Source organism: Globicephala melas, chromosome 7 (genome assembly GCF_963455315.2).
Source record: "Globicephala melas chromosome 7, mGloMel1.2, whole genome shotgun sequence".
In the NCBI taxonomy this organism is placed as follows: domain Eukaryota; kingdom Metazoa; phylum Chordata; class Mammalia; order Artiodactyla; family Delphinidae; genus Globicephala; species Globicephala melas.
The window spans coordinates 114993126-115005899 of NC_083320.1; the positions used below are offsets into that span (position 1 = coordinate 114993126).

Below are 12774 nucleotides of genomic sequence, written 5' to 3' on the forward strand. Positions count from 1 at the left end.
CACTTGAGAAAAAATTATCTAATACTTTGCACTGTTGCATACCCAGTGACTTCTTCAAAAAGCAGTGAGTGCCTCATCCGTGGAGGTATTCAAGCAAAGGCTTGAATTCAGGGTGATGGTCGGGGCCCTGTGTATGGGATAGAATTTTGAACTGGTATCAGAGGATCCCCAAGGTCTTTTCCCAAGCCAAGATGTCGTGAGTCTATGAATGCGTGTCCTTGGGGTATGAACAGAATAGCGGTCAGAGTTGAAGGGGCTTCAGCAGCCTGGAGCGGGTGCACTCGGTGGCAGAAAAGGGCAGGTTCAGCCGGGTGGGGGGGTGGGGCTGACACGGCCCTCTCTCTCTGCAGTACGAGTACCTCCTGAAGCTGAAGGTCATGTACACCGTGGGCTACAGCTCCTCCCTGGTGATGCTCCTGGTGGCCCTTGGCATCCTCTGTGCCTTTCGGTAAGAACCTGCTGCCAGCTCTCCATCTTCCCAGCCTTCCCCAGCACAGACTTCGGGTCTCTTTTAATTGTTCTGACCAGAGAGAGGAAGGTCTGGGTGGGCCACTTTGTCCCCTCTTGATCTAAAGCTTACCTGTGGCAAAACTTGGAAGTTTCTGTGACCTCGTTCATTCCTTTATTCATTTGACATCTACTGAGCATAACTAGAACTTACTGCACCAGTTGCTTTACATGTATCATTTCTGATTTTCACACAATGCTGTGAGATAGGTATCATCCCCATTTTACAGGTATATTAGCCAGACTCTTGGTTGCAAGAAACAGAAATCCGCCTTAAAGCACCTTAAGAAAAACAAAGGTGACCTGATGCACACAATTGACAAGTTCAGGGGCACCTGGCTTTAGGTGTGCCTGGATCTAGGTGCTCCAAGGTATCAGCAGAACTGGGTCTGTCTCCTGCCATTTCTTCACCTTGCATTGGCCTCAGGCAGGCTTTACGCGGGGCTGGCACAGACAACCACCAGCAGCTGCAGACGGACATTCTACCAGCTCAGCGCCACCAGGGCCGAGGACCCCCTTCTTCATTAGTTGCAATGGAAGTCCTGGGGGAATTCTCATTGGCTGGCTTGGGTCACATGCCCAGCCCTGAGCCAATCACTGCAGCCAGGTATGGAGCTCTGATTGGTCAGGTCTGTCATGAGGGTGGGGCTAGCGTCATCCCCAACCAGAGATGGGATGCGTTCCCCGAAAGCAAGCCTTGTTCCTTGAAGCGGAAGGAGGGGAACAGTTAAGAGACTTCTGCCCCTACAGCAAGGGGGAAACCTAGGCTCTGGCTGGTGAAGGACTTGCTCTAGATCGTGTAGCTGAAAAGTGGCAGAGCCCGGGTCTGATTTCTCCCCACAGCCTGTGTTCTTTCTGTGCCGCTTGCCCCCTTCCCCAGCCCCTTCTGACAATTCTGGGAGCTGGAGGTGGTCGGAGCAGAATAGGATCTCGCCCTTATAACCCCAGCTTTTTTTTTTTTTTTTTTTTTTTTTTTAACTGCAGCATGAGACAGAGTAGGCTGGGCACCTGGGGGCCTGGGCTCATTCAGGTTCTGCACACAGGGAGATTTAGAGAGTTGTCACGTCCAGGGCCTGGGTTTCCGTGGTGCGTGGGGGTGGGGGGAGGGTGGGCGGCTGAGCCCTGGGCCTCTCCGGCTCTGGCCCCTACGGCCCTGCATCCTCTCCCTCCAGGAAGCTCCACTGCACCCGCAACTACATCCACATGCATCTCTTTGTGTCCTTCATCCTGCGTGCCCTGTCCAACTTCATCAAGGATGCCGTGCTCTTCTCCTCCGACGACGTCGCCCGTTGTGATGCCCACAGGGTAACACGCCTGCGTGGCCCACGGCGTGGCCAGGCCTGCCTGCTCCCCCGCTGCCCCGGCTGTCCCTGCTGAGGCTGCACTTAATGCCTAGAGTAAAGGGGCCAGTGCTGGGGAGGTTCAGGGAGTCTCATGTCCCCAGATGCACAGTCTGGGACCCACATGAAAGCAGTTTGTCGAGAAGCCCATGGGGCTGCTGTTCAACTCCCAGTGTCCTGGAGTGGATTAGCCATTCTGGGAATTAGACACATAGCAATCCCCTCCCTTCCCTGCTCCTGCCAAGTCCCAAATGTAGACAGATAGCTAAAGCTAGAGGGTTGGGATTGTAGAAAGAAAAAGGTGAGCATATGCTTGTGTGTCTGCACATCCAGATGTGCAGTAGAACAATCGTTTTGTTAAATCTAACCCTCGTCCTCCTTCTGAAAGCTCAGATGAGTCTTATTTCATTGCAATGTCACTGGGAACCAGTTGAGGATCCCTTTCGCTGTATGTAACAGAAAACTGTACATCGGTGCCTTAAACAGATGGGGGTTGTTCCCCACAGAAGCAGTCCACAGGTGGGTGACCCAGAGGTGGCACTGGCTCCATGCCATCATGGACACAGTCCTTTCCCCTTTCTGCTCTGCCATTCTTGATCCCATGTCCCATGCTTTACACTGCATGTTAACAACATGGCTGCTGCAACCCCAGGCCTCACATCCATGTTCCAGGCAAAAAGCAGGAAAGTCAAGGTTGAACTTTTTTTCTCTTTGGGAGGCTTTGCCTCTTCCCAAGACTATGTCTGCATCTCACGGGCTAGAACTGTGTCATGTGACAACATCTAACTGCAAAGGAAGCTGGGAGATTGAGTATTTTACTATCATAGTCTCCACAGCAGAAGCCAGCAAGGGAGAAGGGGATTGGAAATCGAGATTGGTTTAGTCAGCCTGCCCGTCACTTCCCACCACTCACATCTGTAATTGCTCCCAGATCTGTCAGGTTTGCATTGCTTATAGTTTTCCATGTGCATGTGTGTATGTGTGTGTTTTCTGACTCAAGACTGAGAGGTCCCTCAAGGAGGGCCCCTGTGTCTCAGGGAATTTCCTGGGAGTCAGAAGACAGATTCAGGCCCCACCCCATCACTGACCAGTGGAGAAGTCCAGCAGTGCCCAGCAGGGAACCTTTCCAGGTTCTACTAAGCCGCAGACTAACGAGCCAGCCACAGGCCACGCCTGGAGTCGGAGTGTCTGGGAGGCCACAGGCAGCCCTGGGCGCTCCTCCCCTGTGGACGTGGATGTGACCTGCGCTCTGTGCAGCAGCCCTCGGGCCATCCCAGGAGCTGTCCTCTCTTCAGGGAACAGCGCGGGGAAAGGAAATGAGGCCCTCACAGTGCGGGAGTGGGAGCCATGCTGGTATAGAAGCCTCGGCCCGACAATCCCACAGGCATAGCTTCCAGGGATCCCTGCAAGGGACAGGCCTGCCACAAGAGTCACAGCATTAGGCAAGGCCAACCCTGGCACCCCCGTCGGGTATTCAGAGGCCTGCAGTCCAGACGCAGTGCACCAGGCAGGGTCGTGTACCCTCATCAGTGTTAGCTCGTCCCTTCTTCATCTATTTCCAGGAAAACTAAGCCTGGAAAGGATTTTATTAACCTTTTGCTCAGAAATCCCTTTCCCTCTCTAGGCCTCAGTTCCCTCATCTGAAAAACGCCCTCATTTGCTGCTGGGAAGTGGGCGATATCTGACCGTTTGACGCCTGGCAGCCGGTTCCAGAATTTGAATGCCGTTCCTGCTGCTGCAACAGCCCTTTGGCCATCTTGACCAAGCCTGCTGGCCTGTGGATTTCCACTCTAGAGAGCTCTATGAGCCTGGTCTTCTTATACTGGAAGGCCAGAGGGGGTGGCCGTGAGCCCCAGAGGCTCGCTGCTTGGCCTGGCTGCTGACCCCTGGCGCACCCCACCTCTCCTGGAGGGAAGCCCAGGGCCGCCAGCCTGGGGCTCAGCTGCCTCTCTTCGCAGGTGGGCTGTAAGCTGGTCATGGTCTTCTTCCAGTACTGCATCATGGCCAACTACTCCTGGCTGCTGGTGGAAGGCCTCTACCTTCACACGCTCCTCGTCATCTCCTTCTTCTCAGAAAGGAAATGGCTCCAGGGATTTATTGCCCTCGGATGGGGTATGTTTCTCCAGGGGTACGGTGGCTGCATGCTATGTGGGAAAGGGCACTGAGGCAGAAGGAGAAGGGTGTGGGTTCCAGTTTCAGCTCTATACTTAGTTAAGTTCGTGAACTTGTGTGATCTTAGACAAGTTGCTTGATGGTTAACTCTCTGGCCTCAGTTTGTCTGTCAAATGGGAAAAAATAGCTAAAATTTGGATGCCCCAATTTCTGGCATCCAAAGCCTTTTACAGTTTGATACCCCCAACACTGTTGCCTCGTCTTCCCCAGACGTTGCATCCATACGTCCTCATTCCTGCTTCCTTTTGTATGAGTTAGGGTGCTTTTGACTGTAGGTATCAGAAAACCTGGCTTAGATAGGCTTGAAACATCAAAGAAATTAATTGGTTCATGCAACTGACAACTCCAGGGATCACCAGCTTCAGGTGAGGCTGAATCCAGCAGCTCAACGTTTCTTTTTGTTTTTCTGCTTTGCCTTCTGTAACATCAGTGTTATCATTAGGTGCTCCCAATGTAACTGCCAGCAGCTCTGGGCTTCTTCCTGGCTTCATTGTTACATCTGATGAAAGAGAGGGGCTGTGTCCAAGCACTCCTGGCAAATACTCTGAAATTCACTCTGATTGGACCAGCTGAAGTGTTATACACATCCTTGAACCAATCACAGGGGCCTGAGAGAATGGAATACACTGATTGGCTTAAGCTACTCAAACCACATAGCTTCCCAAAGGAAATTCAGGATTCAGTTTCCAGGAAGGAGGGGAAATGGTAGTAAGACAGCTAACTGCAGGCCCCATTGCTTCTCTTCCCCCTTTCCTTTCTGGTCAATGAAGATGATAATAATTCTGATTTCTTGAGCACCTACCGTATGCCAGGCTTTGAGCTCAACACTTTGCATGCATTATTTAATCATCACAACAACCTCCAGAGGCCTCTTAGAGGAACCTTGGCTCAGAGACATGACATAACATGCTCAGCTCACACTGTAGACAAGGGTAGAACCAGAATTCAAACCAAGGCCTGTCTATTTGCAAAGCCCCTTAACTCTTATTCTGCCATAAACAAACATCCATCTATCCATCCTTCCATCCATCCGTCCATCCGTCCATCCATCCATCCATCCATCCATCCATCCATCCATCCATCCATCCCTCCATCAATCCATCCACCTATCTATCCCTCCATCCCTCCATCCATCCACCTATCCATCCATCCATCCATCCTTCTATCCCTTCCTGCCTCCCTCCCTCCCTCCATCCATCAGCTGTTCATTTGATAAACATATGTAAGTTCCCCACTGGCTTCTAGACAGTCAGGTTTCTGTGAGTGACTCACAGGCTTACAGGGGTAGTCATGTGTAGTAGCCATTAGCTTCATTTACTTTCCTCTTGGTGCCTTTAATTAAGAAGTGCCCCTGCCAGGAATGCCCCCCACTGTCTTTCCTGCTTGTCTAAACCCTTATGTGGAAGGGCTGTATCTCCTCATTAGGGAAGTTGCCTGAGCCAGCAGAGTTCACTGAGCCCTCCTGCTTCTGAACTCTGGCAGCCTGATTAGCACATGACCCTCAGTCAGCAGGAGATGTAGGGCTCTGCAGATCTGGATTTCCACATAGGCCAGTAGTTCCAGAGAGCCTGGGACAAGGGACTTGCCTTATGCTGCTAACTCTGCCCCAGATGCCCCCAGTGTCTAGCCACCTCACTGAGCCTTGACTCCCAGATCTGCCAGGATTTCCCTGTATGAACGTGGACAGTTTCATCTTCTATAATATCAGGATCATAATTTGCTGAACTTTCTTTGAGCACTTCTTTGTCCTCAGAAGGGCTTATGGAGATTACAAAAACAAAACCAAAGATGGTTCCATCTCTCCAGGGGTTTGTAGTCTAGCAAGGAGACAAAAGTGCATTGTGATAATATCTCCATCACGGGTTTTTAGGAGGTTTAAGTGAGATAATGAGAGCCTTCTTTTCTTACTCAAGTATATTTTTAAAATATTTGTTTATTTATCTGGCTGTGCTGGGTCTTAGTTGCAGCACGTGGGATCTTTAGTTGCAGCAAGTGGGATCTTTTAGTTGCAGCATGTGGGATTTAGTTCCCTGACCAGGGATGGAACCCGAGCCCCCCTGCATTGGGAGCACAGAGCCTTAGCCACTGGGCCACGAGGGCAGTCCCTCTTCCTCAAATATTTATTGAGCATCTAGTATATGCCAGGCCGTGGGGATAGAGCAGCACATTAAACAGCAGCGGCTCCTTCTCTCTGTGCCTCTCTGCCTGCACAACCCCCAGGGGACATGAAGGGACTCAGGAAGATCTAAAGCTGTCTGTCTCCGAGAGGCTCTTGTCTTGCAAAAGCGGCGGCCCCTGCCTCAGTTTGCATTCACCCCCCTCCCCAGAGATAGGTTGCTGAAATGAGTATGTGGCCACCATAAAACTCTGCAAAAAAAAAAAAAAGAAATTTTAAGTAGGAAAAAAAATTACCATAGGCCCATAGAAAATGTTGAACATTTTCTAGGGTTTCCTTCCAGACTTTTTTTATACTTCCAGTTTTTCCCACGTGGTTGCAATCATCCTGTATGTAGAATTTTGAATCTTGCCTCTTTCCATGAACACAGAAGCATGCTCTGTATTCTTTCAAATCTTCAGTAAACATTTTTAACCACTGTGTGGATGTATGCAGCCAAATACCTATTTTTTTGGATGTTTAGGTTGTTTCTCATTTTTCACTGTGATAAATAACACAGCGAGGAATACTTTTATGGGCAAAGCTTATTCCATGTGTAATAGAGAATCCTGGAATTGGGACCCCTGAGTCAGAAGGCACAAGCTTTTGAAGTTTTTATTACTTATCCAAAGCTTTTACTTTTTCAAGGTGGCTGGGGTGTCAGTCTGTGCCCAGGAAAGAGTGATACCTCTGCCTTTTATAGGAGCTGCATCAAACTCCCATTCACTGAGGGAACTCAGACTGGTGGTGCTCCAGCTGGAGCTGCGTTGGAACCATGCAGAGGGCACGTCAACCTGGTTGCCTGGGCCCCGCCCCACAGTCTCAGTCCAGTGGGCCAGCGGTGGAGCCTGAGACTCTGCATTTCTAACCAGGTCCCAGGTGATGCTGATACTGTTGTTGCAGGGACCACAGTGAGAACCACGACTTCAACCATTATCCGCTTTTCAGACTTTTCCACTGACTCACTGTTAAAGATGTAAGACAAATAATCATAAACAGGTGGCCCTCAGAATCCATGTTTGCCCAAAGTACCCAAACTGAGGCAGAGAATTTTTTTTTATCAAAGCCATACGTGTACTTGGTTTAAAGAATTAAATAGAACTACAAGTCTAAAATGAAAAAGCAAACAAAAGCAAGCAGTCTCCTGAAGAGGCTCCCACTTCTGCCACCCAGATGTAACATCCTCCAGCTCTTGAGCTGCTCCTTTTGATATCTGCTCTCATGTTTCTAAACAATATTCTACTATGTTTTGATTTGTCCATCTGAGGCATTGTTGTTTTTTTTTTCTAACTGTCTATTCACATCCTTGGCCCACTTTTTAAGAAATATTTATTTGTTTATTTGGCTGCGTCGTGTCTTACTTGTGGCACGCAGGATCTTCGCTGCAGCACGCGGAATCTTTTTGTTGTGGCGTGCAGGCTCTAGAGCGCACAGGCTTAGTTGGCCCTCCGCATGTGGGATCTTAGTTCCCAGACTTGGGATCCAACCCGCATCCCCTGCATTGGAAGGTGGATTCTTAACCACTGTACCGCCAGGGAAGTCCTGAGGCATTATTTGTTGACTCCTTGTGATTAAAGGGAAGGGTATAAAATTCTTCATCTGCCACCTCTATCCTCCCGTCAGAGTCTTTCACAGTTTGGGGCTAAATCACAGTATTCAATGTATACATCATCATGTCTATGTAAATATTGTTTACCACCGAGCCAACTGGTGTACATTGATTTTACTTCCAGTATTTAAGTTTTTATATTTTATGGAGTCATTTCTTAATTTAATTTTCATTTTATTTTGGAGTATAGTTGATCTACAATGTTATGTTAGTTTCAGGTGTACAGCAGAGTGGATCAGTTATACATATACATATATCCACTCTTTTTCAGATTCTTTTCCCATATAGGTTATTACATAATATTGAGTAGAGTTCCCTGTGCTATACACAGTAGGTCCTTGTTGGTTATCTATTTTATGTATAGTAGTGTGTGTGTGTTAATCCCAGACTTATGGAGTCATTTTTTATTGACTCATTTTGTGTTGCTGTCACTAATTCTCCCACATCCTCAGCAGAACTGGAAAACCCTCCAGTGCTGGTTCCCCATCATCAAATGCAACAACATGAAGTCCACTAGTTCCTATCTGTCTGGTTTATTCCTGCTGTATTAGTGTCCTAGGGCTGCTGTAACAAGTTACCACTTGTCTTAAAACAACAGAAATTTATTGTCTCCCAGTTCTGGAGGCCAGAAGTTCAAAGTCTGGTCTTGGCAGGGCTGCTTCCTTCTGAGGGCTCTGAGGGACAATATGCTCTATGCCTCTCCCCTTGTTTCTGGTGGCTGCTGGCGGTCTTTGGCCTTCCTTGCCTTGTAGGAGCCTCACTCCAATCTCTCCCTCCATCTTTACATGGTCTTCTTCCCTCTATGTCTCCTCTGTGTGCGTATCTCACGGCCTTCTTAAAGTGATGCCAGTTATATTGGATTAAGGTCCTTATAAGTATGACTTCGTCTTAACTAATAGCACCTGCAAAGACCCTATTTCCAGAAAAGGTCACATCCTGAGGTTCTAGGGACATGAACCTTTGGGGGGGATGTTACTTAATGTGATACACCCACCCATGTTCTTTCTAGAAGAGCCTTCTGCCCTCCTGCTCTGTTTGGGCTGGTCATTCTCTAGAATTGCTCGACTCCCTTAACCTTCAGGCTGAGATTTCCTTCATTTTCCTCCACGAATTCTATTCCTTGACTTCTTGTCTGCCTCTCTTTGGGTAACTGTCAAGTCGTGTTGGAGCACATCCTCCAGTGTCTGTCTTAACAAAGAGTGCATGGAAGCTACATTTGTTTTTTTGGCTGCGTTGGGTCTTCGTTGCTGCGCGCGGGCTTTTCTCTAGTTGCGGCGAACGGGAGCTACTCTTCGTTGTGGTGCACGGGCTTCTCATTTGCAGTGGCTTCTCTTGTTGTGGAGCATGGGCTCTAGGCGTGCAGGCTTCAGTAGTTGTGGCGCATGGGCTCAGTAGTTGTGGCGCATGGGCTTAGTTGCTCCGTGGCATGTGGGATCTTCCCAGACCAGGGCTTGAACCCATGTCTCCTGCATTGGCAGACAGATTCTCAACCACTGCACCACCAGGGAAGTCTGGAAGCTACATTTTTTTGCATCGCATATCTAAACATATCTTTGTTCAACTTTCACACCCAATTTGTAGTTTTGCTGGGCATAGAAATTAGGTTGACAGTTATTTTTCCCCAGAATTTTGAAGGCCTTCTGTTTTGGCATCTGGTGTTATGCGACATGCCATGTCATTCTGTTTCCCGAGCCTTTTTACTCACCTCTGTATAAGCTGTAGAATCTGTAGAATCTTCTCTCTGTCTCCTGTGTTTTGAAATAGCATAGGGATTGCCCCCATGCAAGTCTGTTTTTATCCTTTGGCTGGTATGTGGTGGTCCTTTCATCTGGAAACTCACAGCCTTCATTTCTTGGACAATGTTCTTACACTGCCCCTTTGATCATTTCCTTCCCTCTGGTTTTTAATCCTCTCTTTCTGAAACTTTTAATCAGATGGTGCACGTCCTGGAATTGGCTTCTAATTTTCTATTTTCTTTCCTCTTACTTTTTATTCCACACTTTGTGTTCTGCTTTCTGGGCAGTTCCTGGTCTTTATCTTCCATCCCATCTATGAAATTTTAAAAATCTTGATCATCATATATTCAATTTCCAAGCCCTCTTCCTTATTCTCTGAATACTCCCTGTTTTCGGCATCCTGTTTGTGTCTTGGAGAAGTAATCGTCCCTCTAATCTTGCTGATGATATTCCTTAGAATTGTTTTGCTCAAGTTCCTCGTACAGCCTGTATGGTCTGTTTCCTCTGAGTTCCTTTTCTCTGGTTGTTTTGGTCCTTGCCTTTTATGTAATCAGCTTTCTTCAGATGCTGGTGACCTTGACTGTTCATATTTAAGAGTGAGTCACTTTCGGTGTTGACTGAAGGCCCTCTGTGTGTGTGTGGAGGGGAGCGGGGGGACATGTCTCTCGAGGGAGACTGGGCTGGAAGTGGCCGCTGTGTGGGTGGGTCCTCAGCATCGCTACTAGAGGCCCTTTGTCTGGGGCTGTTTGGTTCCTCCAGGGAAGAATCCTGTCATCTCCTGCCTGGGGTGGGGTTTGGAGGGCTCGAGCAAGGGTGCAATCTCGGCTGTTAGAAGTCTGAGAACTGAGCAGCCTGGGGGTGGGCTTTTACCAGTCAGCGGATGACAGGCATATCCATTAAAAATAGAATCTGAGCTATATTTTATATAACTTAAAATTTTCTAGTAGCCACAGTAAGCACAGTAAAAAGAAACTAATTAGTTTCATTATTAGTAAAATTAATTTCAGTAGTATATTTTGTTTAACCCAATATAACCAAAATATTAACATTTCAATGTATAATTTAAAAACTCATTAATAGCATATTTTACGGTCTCTTACTCCTGCAAATCTTCCAAGTCTGCTCTCTTGCACTTTGAGCACAGCTCATCTGAGAGCAGCCACACATCAAGGGCTCAGTGGCCACACGTGGCAGCACAGGTGTAGATCCTCTCTTGGTCCCCGTGCCCAGCTGAGTACCCCTCCCACCCTCTGCTGGGCCAGAGCCCCATTCCCCTTGGCTCTGTTTCTCCAGAGAATGCCCTTCTGTCGGGGATGAACTCTTTGGCTGTAGAATGGTGGTGCTGGCCACCTGGGGTGGTTACGTGCTTCCTGTCTTCCAGCCCCACCCTCTCTCCTGCCTGCTGGCGTCCCCGGTGCCCTCACCACCGGGCCCGGGCGCCTTCCCAGCAGCAGCCCCCATGCCGCGCTTGTGTTTCAGCTTTGTCTGCTCTGGGACATCGGTTACTGCTCCTCTGCCAGCTCCCAGGTTCCTAAGCGTGCTGACATCTCTCGTGCACTGTACCCTCCTTGCCCATTCTTTGTGCTTATGAGCTTGTAGCTTTTTTATTTCTTTACTCTCGTGTTGGGGGGGCTTCAGTGAGAAACGGAGATAAATGTGTAAGTGCGATTTGTCATGTTCAGCCAGAAGTCAGGAAGTGTTCTTGTACTTTATCTTTAAATTTCCTGTGTGCTTACAATTCTCTAGTCCAAAATGTACTTTTGTTTACATAACATTGATAGCTTACATTACCAGTTGAATGGCCAAGCTTTTTACAAACCAATATTCAAATAAAACTAAATGTTCTCCTGTGGCCTTGTATCCCCCCCCCCAAACATCCCAGTTTGAGAAAGGGGCTCCACCAGTGGCCTCCACAAGCTCCATGGGCCTGCCCAGGGGCCCTGGTCCCCTCCCTTCTCCCCCGCAGAGGTCCTCCGGAATCTGGCCCAAGCTCCCGGGAGCCCCCTGCCCCCCAGTGGCCTTCAGGACCTGTCTGATCCTGCCTCCGTTCTCAGGGCTTCCTTGGCCCCCTTGACGCGCGAGGCTGCACATTTACCCGGGATGGCAAGGGGGTTTCCATGGCAACCAGCCCTTGGCACCTGCTTGCTCCCTGGCCTGGAATCACTGACTGTCCGGTCTCTCATAAGGGTGCTGAAAATTGAGTCCTCTCCTCTCTGCCCCCTCCCCTTTACTTTTAACCCTCAGGTTCCCCAGCCATTTTTGTTGCTTCGTGGGCTGTCACCAGGCACTTTCTGGAAGATGTCGGGTAAGCTGGTGGACGGAGAGAGGTAACGAGGGAATATTTTATCTTGTCCAGCTCTTCCAGCAGGACGGACCCTCCTTTGGAGCTGTTACCTAGGAGAGGCCTGTGTCTCACACTTGGGGCCACAGGCGAGTTCTCTGCAGCGCAGGCTGCCGAATGCCCAGCCCTCCTGGGGTGGGCCGGCCCAGCCACTCTGCGGTTGGGTCAGGTGCCCGACGAGAGCTGTGAAACACTGGCAGCTGCTCTAAGGACCAGCCCAGCTCTTCCTCTCCTGGCAGCTCCCTCCTCTGACACGGGTGTGTGAGTCCCACAGGCCCAGGAGAGCAGGCTTATAGCCCTGACGGGCACCAAGAGCTCTAGTCTCGTTCTCCAAAGACTTGGGCTCAGGGACAGGGTAAGCCCGGGGGTTCCTGGGAGCGGGCTCATGGAAGGAAAGCATGGAAGAAGCCCGGGAGGAGGTGCAGCAGCCGGGCCGAGGGGGAGGGAGGCCGTGTGTCATCAGTGTAATGACACAGCCAGGCCAGAGAGTGGACGAGGGCAGACGAGGCGTGCACGTGTCTTGCAGTCCAATTCAGTCCAAAATAATCCTTTTTTTTAAACGTTTTTTATTTCTTTAATGTTGTATCTATTTTATTTATTTATTTTTGGCTGCTTTGGGTCTTCATTGCTGCACGCGGGCTTTCTCTAGTTGCGGCGAGTGGGGGCTGCTTTTCGTTGCGGTGCGCGGGCTTCTCATTGCGGTGGCTTCTCTTGTTGCGGAGCATGGGCTCTAGGCACGCCGGCTCAGTAGTTGTGGCACACGGGCTTCAGTAGTTGTGGCTCGTGGGCTCTAGAGCGCAGGCTCAGTAGTTGTGGCACACAGGCTTCATCGCTCTGCGGCATGTGGGGTCTTCCCGGACCAGGGCTCGAACCCATGTCCCCTGCATTGGCAGGCGGATTCTTACCCATTGTGC

The 12774-nt window shown here is 49.5% G+C and overlaps 1 protein-coding gene across 1 annotated transcript in view; it reads left to right on the forward strand.

Annotated features, from left to right (window-relative positions):
• SCTR (secretin receptor) overlaps positions 1 to 12774 on the forward strand; it is a 59541-nt gene that overhangs the window by 35029 nt on the left and 11738 nt on the right. Inside the window, exons 6-9 of the mRNA XM_030849650.3 lie at positions 351 to 448; positions 1680 to 1812; positions 3806 to 3959; positions 11764 to 11824. Coding sequence (XP_030705510.2) covers positions 351 to 448; positions 1680 to 1812; positions 3806 to 3959; positions 11764 to 11824 — 446 coding nt within the window. The remainder of the gene's footprint in view (positions 1 to 350; positions 449 to 1679; positions 1813 to 3805; positions 3960 to 11763; positions 11825 to 12774) is intronic.